The sequence below is a fragment of the Mastomys coucha genome, unplaced genomic scaffold, assembly GCF_008632895.1.
Source record: "Mastomys coucha isolate ucsf_1 unplaced genomic scaffold, UCSF_Mcou_1 pScaffold6, whole genome shotgun sequence".
NCBI classification, from domain to species: domain Eukaryota; kingdom Metazoa; phylum Chordata; class Mammalia; order Rodentia; family Muridae; genus Mastomys; species Mastomys coucha.
Window position 1 is genome coordinate 5,213,483 of NW_022196912.1, and position 12,317 is coordinate 5,225,799.

Here is a 12,317-nt window from a genome sequence, read left to right on the forward strand (position 1 = left end):
CCTGGAGTACAAGAGTTGAGGAAATCTTCAGGCACATACAGCGTGGTGGAATTAAATTCAGGGTGATCAGGGCGTCTCTTGTGCTCATCTCTTCTCTTTTCCGGCTTAAGCCATTCTAAAGTTTCGTGATACCAAGTAGTGGGTCCACTGCTGTCGTTACCTCCTCCACTGACGTGGGTTTGGGATTCACAATTCTGAGGGGCAGAGAAAGCACTCAAGGTACTCTTGGTTTCTGACAGAATGCGAGTTGGTCGTTTGGCTGAGCCTGTTTCCTTCTTCAAACTTTTCCTTCTAAGTCCACCATGAGCAGCCATGGTTCTCTTCCGCTTTGGAGCACCTTTGCCAAAGGTGCCTAGGCCTTCATTATCGCTGTCCCCAACTCCACTGCTTACTTCGTCACTGCTTCCTTGTTTAGTGTCTGGCTTGAATTCTACATCAGAGCCACCAATGTCACTCTCAGAGTCCGAGATGACCCTTCGCTTTTTGACTTGCCGGCTGCTTCGCCTAGGCCCCTGAACATTAGGCTGTGCTTCTTCTTCACTCTCGTTTTGATTATCTTCTTCACTCTTATCAGATAAGTAAGCCTCATGCACCTGCCAGACAAAGACAGGGTTTTGTAAATATAAAACAATCCCTTAGTTTAATCTCTGGTGCCACCAATAAATAAGTAAAAACAAGCTGGGCAGTGGTGGCACACACCTTTAATCCCAGCACTTGGGAGGCAGAGGCAGGTGGATCTCTGAGTTTGAGGCCAGCCTGGTCTACAGAGTGAGTTCCAGGACAGCCAGGGATACACAGAGAAACCCTGTCTCAAACAAACAAAAACAAAAAACAATCAATCAATCAATCAATCAATAAAAACAAAGCAAAATTTGCTAACTCCTCCTGTGGAAGCCAGATGTTGTGACTCAGGGGAGAAGCTGAGGCATACAGACCGCTGTAGTACTAAGGCCAGCATGGGGCAGAGATGAAGCTCAGCTGAGCCTAAGTGTGATCCTCAGCATTTATAAACCAGGTATGTTGACATACACCTTTAACTCCAGCTCTTGAGAGACAGAAGCAGGAGAATCGCTAGTTATTTTCCCCTACTTGTTGAATTCAAAGCCAACTTTCCTCCTAAGGGAGTAGGTGGGTGAAGTGGAAGAGCATTTGCCTAACACGTTTGAGACCCTGGGTTCAATCCCCTGGACTGGGAGAAAACATTTGTAACAACCTGTAATACCAACATTTGAAAAGCAGAAAGCAAGAAGATTCTGAGCCAGCTTCAAGTACAAAGTGGGGGGGGGGGGTGGACTGTTGAAATTCTAAATAAACCAAAATCCATGGAAGACAGATGTCTGCATGTACAAACAAAATGGTGCATTCACATAAATAGTAATTTTATTATTTTTCACTTCATCACACCCACATCATTTCCCCTCATTATCTCCTAAGAGAATGGAATGACTGACCTCTGCCTCTTCCTCCTCTTCTGGCTCTGAAGGCTCATCACACACTGCCAGCTCAAGCCTCTTAACCTTGTCTTTACTTAAGGCCTCATCTGCACGCTGCATTGCTCTGAGGATTTCAGACTTTGAACTGTAGAAATGACCTCCCTTTTGGGCTTCCTTTGACTTTGAACCTAGAAAAATACTTACAAATAAGAACCAGGTGGCTGAAGAGTTGCCCAATTTATAACACAAACAAGAAGTTACAATCAGTTATAATTTTTAATGCCCCATTTTTTCATATGCAAGATCAAAAGCTTTTCAGGGAAAAGGTAGTAATGACACTGGAATCCCCAATTTTACTTGTTTGAATTTACCGTTTAGTCATCCAGGACCACTTACTCGAGTCTGTCTTCTCAGAATCATGGGTCAAGGTATGAAGAAACCTCAAAGCAGATACAAGTGTAGTTTGTTTAGGAATTCTTTCTAAAATTGTCCCAACCAAATGACCAGGCTAGGAATGTAACTCAGTTGGTAGCTTGCCTGCTAAGCATGCCCAGGCCCTGGGTTCTAGCCCCAGCAGTATGCTGAACAGGAGCTATTATACTAATAATCTCTAGCACTTGGCAGAAACAGGACCACCAGGATGTCAAGGTATATTCAGCTACACAAAGACAGTCTAGCCTGGGCTACTTAAAACCCTGTCTCGGGGGAAAAAAAATTAATAAGGAACCTATCATTAAAAAAAGTTTTTTCCTCCTAATAACACCAAAATGCAACATTTCAAAGACCCCTGGTCTTAATGTAATGTAATGGCTGGGTGCTGGCCTATCTTATACATTTCTTGGGGCTGGAGAGATGGCTCAGCAGTTTTTCCAGAGGTCCTGAGTTCAATTCCCAGCAACCACATGGTGGCTCACAACCACCTGTAATGAGTTCTGATGCCCTCTGCTGGCAAGCAGGTGTACATGCAGATAGAGCACTTAAGTAATTAAAAACAAAAACTATTTCTTTTCTAAGAGACTAGAAATAGAAGTGTCTCTGATATGTTCTTCTGCCCAAATATAACCATGACTGGAAAAGAAAGAAGCCAAATGTCTAAACTAAACAGACCCAAAGTATTATATGGTCTTCTTTTTGTACAAGAAAACAGGACTACCTAAATTTCAGTGAAACTAACAATCTTTATGGACCATCTAAGACAAACTGAAGCCACAACTTCTCATCTCTCTAAAGAGCAAAAACTGTAACCCGCAAGAAGCATTATTAATTGGAAGGTGGCTCTGAACCTTTCCCAAAGTACCCACTCCTAGCTTTATTATACACCACAGCACACCATACCTACACTCCCCATAAACACTTGACCCAATAACTACAAGATAGAATTTGAACAAGAGGCCTTTTCCTCCATCCATGTTCCTGGCTAATGCATTAACACATGCATTATTTCAAATACCACCAGGGCTACACAAACATGCTGACTCAAAAACAAGACAACAAAAAATGTCAAAGCCAGCCTAGGCTACAAAGTGAGTTCAAGGTAGCCTATACAATTTAGTCTCAAAAAGTAAAAAGAGGCTCCACCCCTTTAATCTCAGCACCCAGGAATGTAAGCAGAGGCAAGTGACTCTCTAGTTTGAAACTAGCCTAGTCAACATAACAATATCCAAGAGAGCCAGGGCTAACCACAGGGAGTGTTTGTGTCCAGTCCCATACAGTCCTCTCTCTCCAATTCACCTACCAACCCCCCATTCCCAACTCCCACACTCTGCACTGAAAGGGAAAAAACAAGACCTTGTACTTGTGCACATTCTGGGCAAGGGCTCCATCACCAAACTATACCCTCAGCCCACCAAATGGGAACCTTAAGAACAGAGGGTAGAATTTTAAAGACCAAGACACAACACAATGACCACAACACAATACACAATGACAATATAAACATTTTCCTGATCTCTTATTTTGCCCTGGCAGTTTTAAAATGGTAAAATTAATCCTGAAGAACTCATTTATCATGATGCCATAAGAGGTCATTTTATATATGAGTAACAGTATCATTCACCAAGATTAAATACCAGGTAAGTAAAGGGTACAATCAAATTCCTGGTTCTCTTTCCATTTATGTTTTTCAGTGAATGTACCTTTTGCAGGACAAGCACACTAACCAAAAGGTATGGTTCTTAAGACGAGTTCTGGGAAACTTACCCTATCGTGTTCCATACCACAGAGTTCAACATACTAGCCTGGGCTGTCTGGGGTAAGGGACGTAAGGCCTTGTTCACTCCCAATATACAGTGTGTTCTATCCTGCAATTATAGTGTGCATACTAATAATTCATGCTACTTATCCTGCTGACATTACCTACATATTTACTTCAAATTAGAGCTATTAACTCTACACTTCTTATGTCTCAGTTTCATAGTATAGTTACCAAACTTCCAATCAAGAGACCAGTTTTCCTTAAAGGGCTTTAATTCTGTAAGTCAAAGGACAAAAATAAAATTTCCATACAAAACAAAGTAGCCTAACCAGCTGCTTCTTGCCTCTTTAGCAAGTGGAAATCTTATAACTGCTATTCCTGCAGTTTGCTAACGAAACACACACATACCAACACACACACACAGACACACACCACAATTTCGTGAATCACCCCATCCCTATTTATCTCTTACCTGTATATGGCTTTAACATCCTTTTGTTAACCCAGCCCCTTGTTGGACTGTCATCAAAAAACTGTACGTGAACACGGACAGATTTCCCTTTCTTCCGGATGAATGTTCCATCAAAGGGATGATTATAAACCAGGCAAGGCCACCAGGGGTAACCTTCCATCTTAGCCCAAACCAAATCACCTGGTGAGAAGTCACAGGAACTGTTGCAAAAGAAAACAACCCACATATATAAAAGCCAGTTACTATGTGGCTACCTTACCTCAATGGCATTTACCCACAAGTAAACAGCTTTAAGGAAGTCATTAAGTAAGGCTCCTTTGGAGGCTTCCGGGCAAGTCAGAAGAAGGTTCAAGGAACTCTTCCAGTAACAGAAACAAGTATGACAATGCTTATCTAACAATTAAGCCAATTAGTACTCAATGAACAACTGTTTCTTGGTCTTAAAATGATGACAAAATTCAGACTGTATTCTGTCAGTCACAAAAAGACTTACAGTATGAGTCTATAATTTAATAATATCTATACTTTAATTCAGTACACATCAGAATCCACAAAACCTGAAGTCATGACTATTAGCTTGCTAATTATATTATCTAATTCATTAAATTTTGCCTGGAATTGTTCCAGCTGAGCTACTATGTACTCAACATCCAAAGGTCTCTCCCCTCACCAAACAAGTTTTGTTAACAAGTGCCTAACACTTGAGTACACATGCCTACGAAATTTTTTCAAAGGCTCATTCTTCACAAAACTTGATTTGGTTCTTGTGGGCTGTCTCTGAGGAAAGGGAGAGACAGAGAAAAGAAACAGCTCAGAACCAACAAGACATACAAGAACCCTGTCCATAATAGAAAGAACACTAACAACTACTCCTGCCCAAGTGTATTAAACGGCAATAGCAATATTCTCGGGGCCCACTTAAAAGTTTCTCTCTTGCCAGGCAGTGGTAGTGCACGCCTTTAATCCCAGCACTTGGGAGGCAGAGCCAGGTGGATTTCTGAGTTCCAGGAACTCAGCTAAGGCTACTCAGAGAAACCCTATCTCAAAAAACGAAAGTGTCTGTGTGCAAATACACACTCACTTGGAGCATAACTATGGCTCCCATCCCCAGCACTCAAATAGGGGGAAATTACTTTTAGACAACTGTAATATGAGCACCATCTTATACTGCTCCCCTTTCTTTAGAAGGACCAGCTCTCAACCTCAGGTCCTTTAGTGACCAGTATAATAGTTTATGAACATCACCTCAGGCTCACTTCATGGGTCACCATTAAGAAGCTGTACCTGCACAATTCAGACAGCCACATAACTGTTTTCTAACCTGACCTGGTCTAGCAAGTTTTTCTTTAATGACACATTCCTGACCACAAACCAGGGAATGAAAAAAATAAAGATATGAAGATTGGGTTCAGGAGGTCTTGCATATGCTGTGCCAAGCATGTTTATTATAAGTGTAGCATCTAAAATACAGCCTGGGAAGGAAAATTGGACAAAGTCAGCAGGAAATTAACTCAGGCAATGTTGAACAAAGGGAATGAATGGTATCTCAAGTGCACTACTGCTTTGGGACTGAACACCAGAGCCTTGGCCACTGGCCTCCAGGTGGAAGGTGGGGTGTTCCAGGGTCCAGAAGCTTCCCCAAAGCCTTTTCCCCAGGCTATTACTGGCCTTGCCAAACACCTAGTTTTAGACCAGAAACTTTAATAATAAATTCCTTCTCCACACAATCAGGGCCCCAGGGAAAGACCTAGCCCTCAACACTAACAGGGTCAAGGGTCAACTACAGGCTGACCTTCAATCTTATCAGAACTTCCCTTCACCTAGTTGATTTATCCACTTTACCACGAAGCCTATCACATCTGGAAAGACAAGTTCTCTACATCCTTTTTTGTTGTTTCATTTGGGTTTTGTTTTGTTTTTAGAGACAGTTTCTCAGTGTGGTCCTGGCTATCCTGGAACTCACAAGGATGGCATCAAACAAGAGATGCCTGCCTCTGTCTTCCAGTGCAGAGATTAAAGACAAATGCCACCAACAAAGTTCTCTAAATCTGTGTGTGTGTGTGTGTGTGTGTGTGTGTGTATTTATTTTGGTTTTTCCAGAAAGGGTTTCTCTGTGTAGCCCTGGCTGTCCTGGAACTCACTCTGTAGACCAGGCTAACCTCGAACTCAGAAATCCACCTGCCTCTGCCTCCCAAGTGCTGGGATCAAAGGCGTGCGCCACCACTGCCCAGCTCTCTAAATCTTTAAGAGGGAAGAGAACACAAACTTTCTAAGCACCCCTTTATTTATGCTGTTAAATGTCAATGGCTATATTTCCCCATATGGAGGAATTTTCAGGGTTTAACTTCTCTATCAGTCAAGACAGACTTTTCTACTATAGGAGAAAGAAGCCAATGGGGTCAAAGCTGGCTAGTATTTTCCAAGAGTGGTAAAATAAAACGAACATTTGATACATGCAAGTGCTGGAATCAGGCTTCTTTTACTTTTAGTGTGTGTATATGTGTGTGGGTATATAAGTGCTATGGTATGCATGTAGAGGCATGCCTCTGCCTCCCAAGACTTAGACTAGACAGACTAAGCCAGAGTGATGGTTCAGCAAGTTGAAGTACCTGGATAAAAGTGTCTCCAACATTGTCCTGAACTCCTTACACACCCTGTGCCACTTACACAGCCATACCCATCTCCCATACCTCCCCCCCAATAAATACTGTAATTACTCTTTAAGGAGAGTTGAGGCAGGGCTAGAGAGATAGCTCAGCGGTTAAGAGCACCAACTGCTCTTCCAGAGGTCCTGAGTTCAATTCCCAGCAACCACATGGTGGCTCACAACCATCTGTAATGGGTATAATGGGGATCCAATGCCCTCTTCTGTGTGTCTGAAGACATCGACAGTATACTCACATATATACATATATACATACATACATACATACACACATACATTAGTCAGTCAAGGCATCCAGGTGTGGTGGCACACACCTTTAATCCCAATGCTTGGGAGCCAGAGACAGGTGGTCTACAGAGTACATTCCAGGACATCCAGGGCTACACAGAGAAACTTGGTCTAAAGAAAATACCAAAATAAATAAATTAATTAAATTAAATTTTAAAAAATCCACAATATGGCATAGGAGATAACCCAAAGGATGGTCTGCGTTCTCCCTTAGGACAGTTGGTGAAAGAGCCAACTCCAAGTTGTCTCTGATTTCCACAACCTACTACAGCATACATACACACATACACACACTGACAGGTAATGTTTAGAAATAGGGCTGGAGAGATGGCTCAGTGGTTAAAAGCACCGACTGCTCTACCAAAGGTCCTGAGTTCAAATCCCAGCAACCACATGCTGGCTCACAACCATCTGTAACGAGATATGACACCCTCTTCTGGAGTGTCTGAAGACAGTGACAGTGTATTTACACATAATAAATAAATCTTAGAAATCTTAGAAATAATGAGGCTGGAGAGATGCTCAGCAGTTAAGAGCACTGGCATCCTTCCAAGGGAACCAGGTTTGATTCCCTGCACCCACATGGCATCTCACAATAATCTGTAACTTTAGAGGCTGAGGTTCCCCTCTGGCCTCCCTCAAGCAGTAGGTATACAACATGGGCACACAGACATACATGTAAGCAAAATACACCTCTGTGTTTACCTGTTCTTGAATTGTGTCCTTTATAACCAAAGGAAGGAAAGACAGAAATTAATGAGCCAAAATTATTTTATCTGCCGCTGTAGCAGACATTGGCTCTTCCTAATGCCTAAGCCAAAACACCAGAGTACTGGACTCCATAACTTTTTAAATTAAGTCACTGGGCATTGGTAGGGCACACCCTTAATCCTAGCAAAGGCAGGTGGATCTCTGAGTTCAAGGTCAGTCTGATCTACAGATAAAAGAGTTCCAGGACAGCCAAGGCTGTATGGAGAAAGCCTATTGGGGGGGGGGGGGGGGGGGGGGAGAACAAATATCCAGAAGCAGGGGAATCAGAAGTTCAAGCTTGTCCTCTATTACACAGCAAGTTTTGAGGCCAGCTTAGGATATATGACACTATCTCAAAATATCAATTAGGGGGCTAGAGATGAGGTCAGAGATGAAGAACACTGGCTCTTCTTCTAGAAGTCCCAGATTCCAAATCTCTGCACCCACATAGGAGCTCATGACCCTATTAGCCTTCACAGGTACTAGGCACACCTGTGGTGTGGACATACATGCAGATACAACACCCACAAACACAAAACAAGCTTTACTTTTTTGATAGTCTTAATATGTAGTTCTGGCTAGCCTGGAACTCTCCAAATAAACTAGCCTTCACCTTACTGAGATCAAGCTGCCCAAGTGCAGGAATTAAAGGGTAGTGTCACCCTTTAATAATGCTTAAAGCAAGAGTAGACAGACTAAGGGGGCTGGCAAGATGGCTCAGCGGTTAAGAGCACTGATTGCTCTTCCAGAGGTCCTGAGTTCAATTCCCAGCAACCACATGGTGGCTCACAACCATCTGTAAGGAGATCTGACGCCCCCTTCTGATGTGTCTGAAGACAGTGTACTTCACACACATAAAATTTTAAAAAATCTTAAAAAAAAAAAAAAGAAAGAAAGAGTAGACTAAGGCCTCCAAAATGTCTTTTAGTACTGAAGCTCAGGGATACAGCATTTTTTAAAAGACAAAACCACAATTAAATCAGTGTTGAGGAAGCTGATGCCAGGGCGATTTTGGAGTAGCTTTGTAACATTTGTCTTTTTGCAAAGCTTAGCAGTGTTTTCCAGACACAACACTACAGATATTTTTTATTTACCCTTCTTAGCTATTCTATATCTTAGCTTGTGCAAACATTACTTTGGTTACTACATCTGGACAGGGTAACAGACCCAGAAGTGTTGCCAAGGGTGAATGAGGGTGAAGACACAAAAATGGAGTGGAGGCAAGATGATGTTACCTTAGGCACTTCAAAAGCATTTAAAAAGTAAAATATTATATGCCAAGGTAGCCGCTCAGTCCCAAGCAAAGCACTTCAGGGTTATGTGGGAGACTCCAGGTTATAATTAATGCTTGTGAGATCAACTACTAGTTGTAGAACTAACTCATCAACAAACACTTTAACTGACTCTGAAAAAAGAAGCTAGATACACAGGCACAGGCCTGTAATCCCAACACAAAAATTAGGAGCTCAAAGTCATTTTCATCTATGTAGGAAGTTCAAAGAATGGTGCATGGCTGTATTCCAGCATTCCAGGGTGGTGGTGGGAACATGTTTCAGAAACACCGGGGGACAAAGCTGTTAAATTCAAGGCCAATGTGGTCTACAAAGCAAGACATAGCAAATTCAAACTAGCTATAGATACCCTACTAATAAATTCTACAAACAAACCTCATACTATTTTGTGTATGTGTGTGTATGTATAGGTGTGTGTGTGTGGGGGGGGGGGTCTAACTAAACTAAAAAGACCAGAGCCTGTAATCACAGGAAATGGGTCTAAGACGTTTATTTGGACTTAGTAGTATGGATGGATGCCTTTATTTTGGATCCCACAGAACCAATCCCCATCCAAGTTAAGTATGCATTTCTCACCACATGCCACCTTTACTTCCCCCACAAGTACACCCTACTAATAATTCTCTAGCACGTCTGAACTCACTAAGAACGTTCAGTTATTCTGAGTCTCTTTTTTTTTTTTTTTTTTTTTTTTTTTTTTTTTTTTGGTTTTTTCGAGACAGGGTTTCTCTGTGTAGCCTTGGCTGTCCTGGAACTCACTTTGTAGATCAGGCTGGCCTCGAACTAAGAAATCCGCCTGCCTCTGCCTCCCAAGTGCTGGGATTAAAGGCGTACGCCACCACCTGAGTCTCTTACTTAAACGGCCACCATTACACTACACGTTGAAACAAAAGAGGACTTTTAAAAATGTCTCGTCGAGTGACGGTGGTGCACGCCTTTAATCCCAGCACTTGGGAGGCAGAGACAGGTGGATTTCTGAGTTCGAGGCCAGCCTGATCTACAGAGTGAGTTCCAGGACAGCCAGGGCTACACAGAGAAACCCTGTCTCGAAAAAACAAAAATAAAAATAAAAATAAAAAAATAAAAATGTCTCTAAGTTGCTCCTACATAGGTCAGCCAAATTCAAAGTGCGAGTACAACTCCAGGCAAGCTTCCCCAGAAAACATTGCTCAGGACTTGCCCACCACTCTGAAGACCCACTAACTGCGAAAAAGCTTCCGCACTCTTCCCTCCGGTGAAATCTTGGATTAAAAACTGTGTCGTCCCAGGCCGGAACACCGCTTTCACTACGTACAAACATCCACCTGCAACCCAAGAGTTTCCCTCCAGGCGTCCTCGCCCTAGGCTCGCTACCGGGAGGAGCTCCCCGGCCCGCCCCCTCAGGCCGCGGACCGCAGCGGGCACACTTCCCGCCCCGGGCAATTCGGGGAGGGTGTCCCCCCGCACCCGAGTCTCCCGACCCACCCCACCCCAAAGTGAGAGTGCGCTCGCAGCGTCCCCCGAAGAGTCCTCGGCAATGGCCCCACTTCTCCCGGGCAGGCCGCCCCTCCTCCCGCCGCCCGGCTGAGAGCAGCCTCCCCCTCCTTCCGGCGCCGCGCGCGCCGCCTCAGCCCCGAGCCCGCTACCTGGGGGGCATGGCCGCCGGCGCGGCCATCCTCCGCGGCTCTCCGTTGAGATCCTTTGCCTCCGATGGGGAGGCAGATACCGCCGCGGGCCGGGACCTAGGTCCAGCCTCGCTCCAGGCCGCATCCCGGCCGCGGGAAGCGGAGGCTCCGCAGGCGGCGGCATCTTTGCGTGAGGCCCCGGCCGCGGCCTCCTTAGTGGCGCCGAGCGCCGAGGACTTGGGGAAGAAGCTGTACAGGGTGCTTTGTCGCGACATGATGGAGGCTGACGGGCCCGACCGGTCCACCACTCTGAGCACCTACAGGGACCGCATCCACCGCGTCCACCCGCGCGGCCGCCGCTGGCGGGAAAGTCGGGAGGGAGGCGCGTCCTACCCGAGCACCCGTAGCCCGGCGGCCAATCCGCAGGCGTCTCGACCTGCGCGGTGGGCGGGGCCCCCGCCTCCGACGTGCCCCGGCGTCGGTGGGCGGAGCGGCGTGGGTCCCGCCCTCAAGCTCGGGTTGGCGGGTCTTGAAGCTGGGCCTTTGGAGAGCAGTTGAGCTCGCCGCAGCTACCCTGGCAAGTCTGCAGGTGGAAGACGGAGGTTACTAGCGCAGTCGCTGGAACGGCGGGGTGCGCCTTGCGGGAAGCCGCATCAGACGCGCTCCAGAAACACCTGGCGCTGCGGGCGGTCCTGCGGTTGCACTGAAAGGAGCTGAGACATTGACGGTTCCGGTTTGCCACGGACTGCGTTCGCAGAGCAGTGTGCAGGACGGCACTTGTGAATGCCAAGGGCGAGGCCAGCTAGCCACAAAACTTTCCTTGGCTCATCACTGCCTCAACTAGTTTACGCCTTACTTACTATGTGAGGTGGGCAGTTAAGGTCAACACTCTTATCTGAGCCCTTTGGCATAGGTGTGCAGAATTTTTTATATTTTAGAAACTGAGATTGCTAAGGTAATGTTTAGCGTCAAAGCCCGGGCCCTAGCAACCATAACAAGCTGGACTTTCCCACTCATCCTCAGTAATTGAATAATAGAGACAATAGTAAAAACCAGAGAAAGATGTATTCAAAGGGCCACATTAGGAAGATAAAGGTCAGACCTCCCCCTCAAAGTTCATCTTTGGGGTACTGACATGAGGTTTAGGCTTAAACAGGGCAACGAGAACCAGAATGGTCTTGGCAAGGGGTAGTCTGATCTCTCTGCTCCAGACTGTCCTACAAGGTGATTCAATGTGTTTCCGATATTTGTGAAATCTCTTACTGGAAACCAACTTCTTCCTCAGACTAAGGCTTTGCCTTACCCCTCCCCACCGAGAAATTCCTGAGAAATTCCAATTCTTTGGGATCCATTATTTCCATTGCCTGATAGCCAAAGGAAGGTATTCAAATGTCTCTCCTCAGAATGTCTTCCTGCTAGGTTGATTACAAGACTTTTAGAAAATTAAAGCTCCTATTCAAATTCAAGAAGTTGGAGCTGAGCGAGATGGTGTGTGCCTTTAACTCCATTGTTCAAGACAGAAGCAGGTGGATCTCTGAGGTTAAGGACAACCCTGGCTACAGTTCCAAGACAGCCAGGGTTGTGTTACACAGAGAAACCCTGTCTCAAAAAACTAAATC

General features: G+C 45.0%; 1 protein-coding gene across 1 annotated transcript in view; it reads right to left on the reverse strand.

The window, feature by feature from the left end:
* Positions 1-11,132, reverse strand: part of Msh6 (mutS homolog 6) — a 17,473-nt gene extending 6,341 nt beyond the window's left edge. The window contains exons 1-4 of the mRNA XM_031356795.1: positions 10,720-11,132; positions 4,100-4,299; positions 1,452-1,621; positions 9-593 (exon numbers count right to left, since the gene is read on the reverse strand). Of these exons, the coding sequence (XP_031212655.1) occupies positions 9-593; positions 1,452-1,621; positions 4,100-4,299; positions 10,720-10,973 (1,209 nt within the window). The 5' untranslated portion in view covers positions 10,974-11,132. The remainder of the gene's footprint in view (positions 1-8; positions 594-1,451; positions 1,622-4,099; positions 4,300-10,719) is intronic.
* Between the last annotated feature and the right edge of the window lie 1,185 nt (positions 11,133-12,317).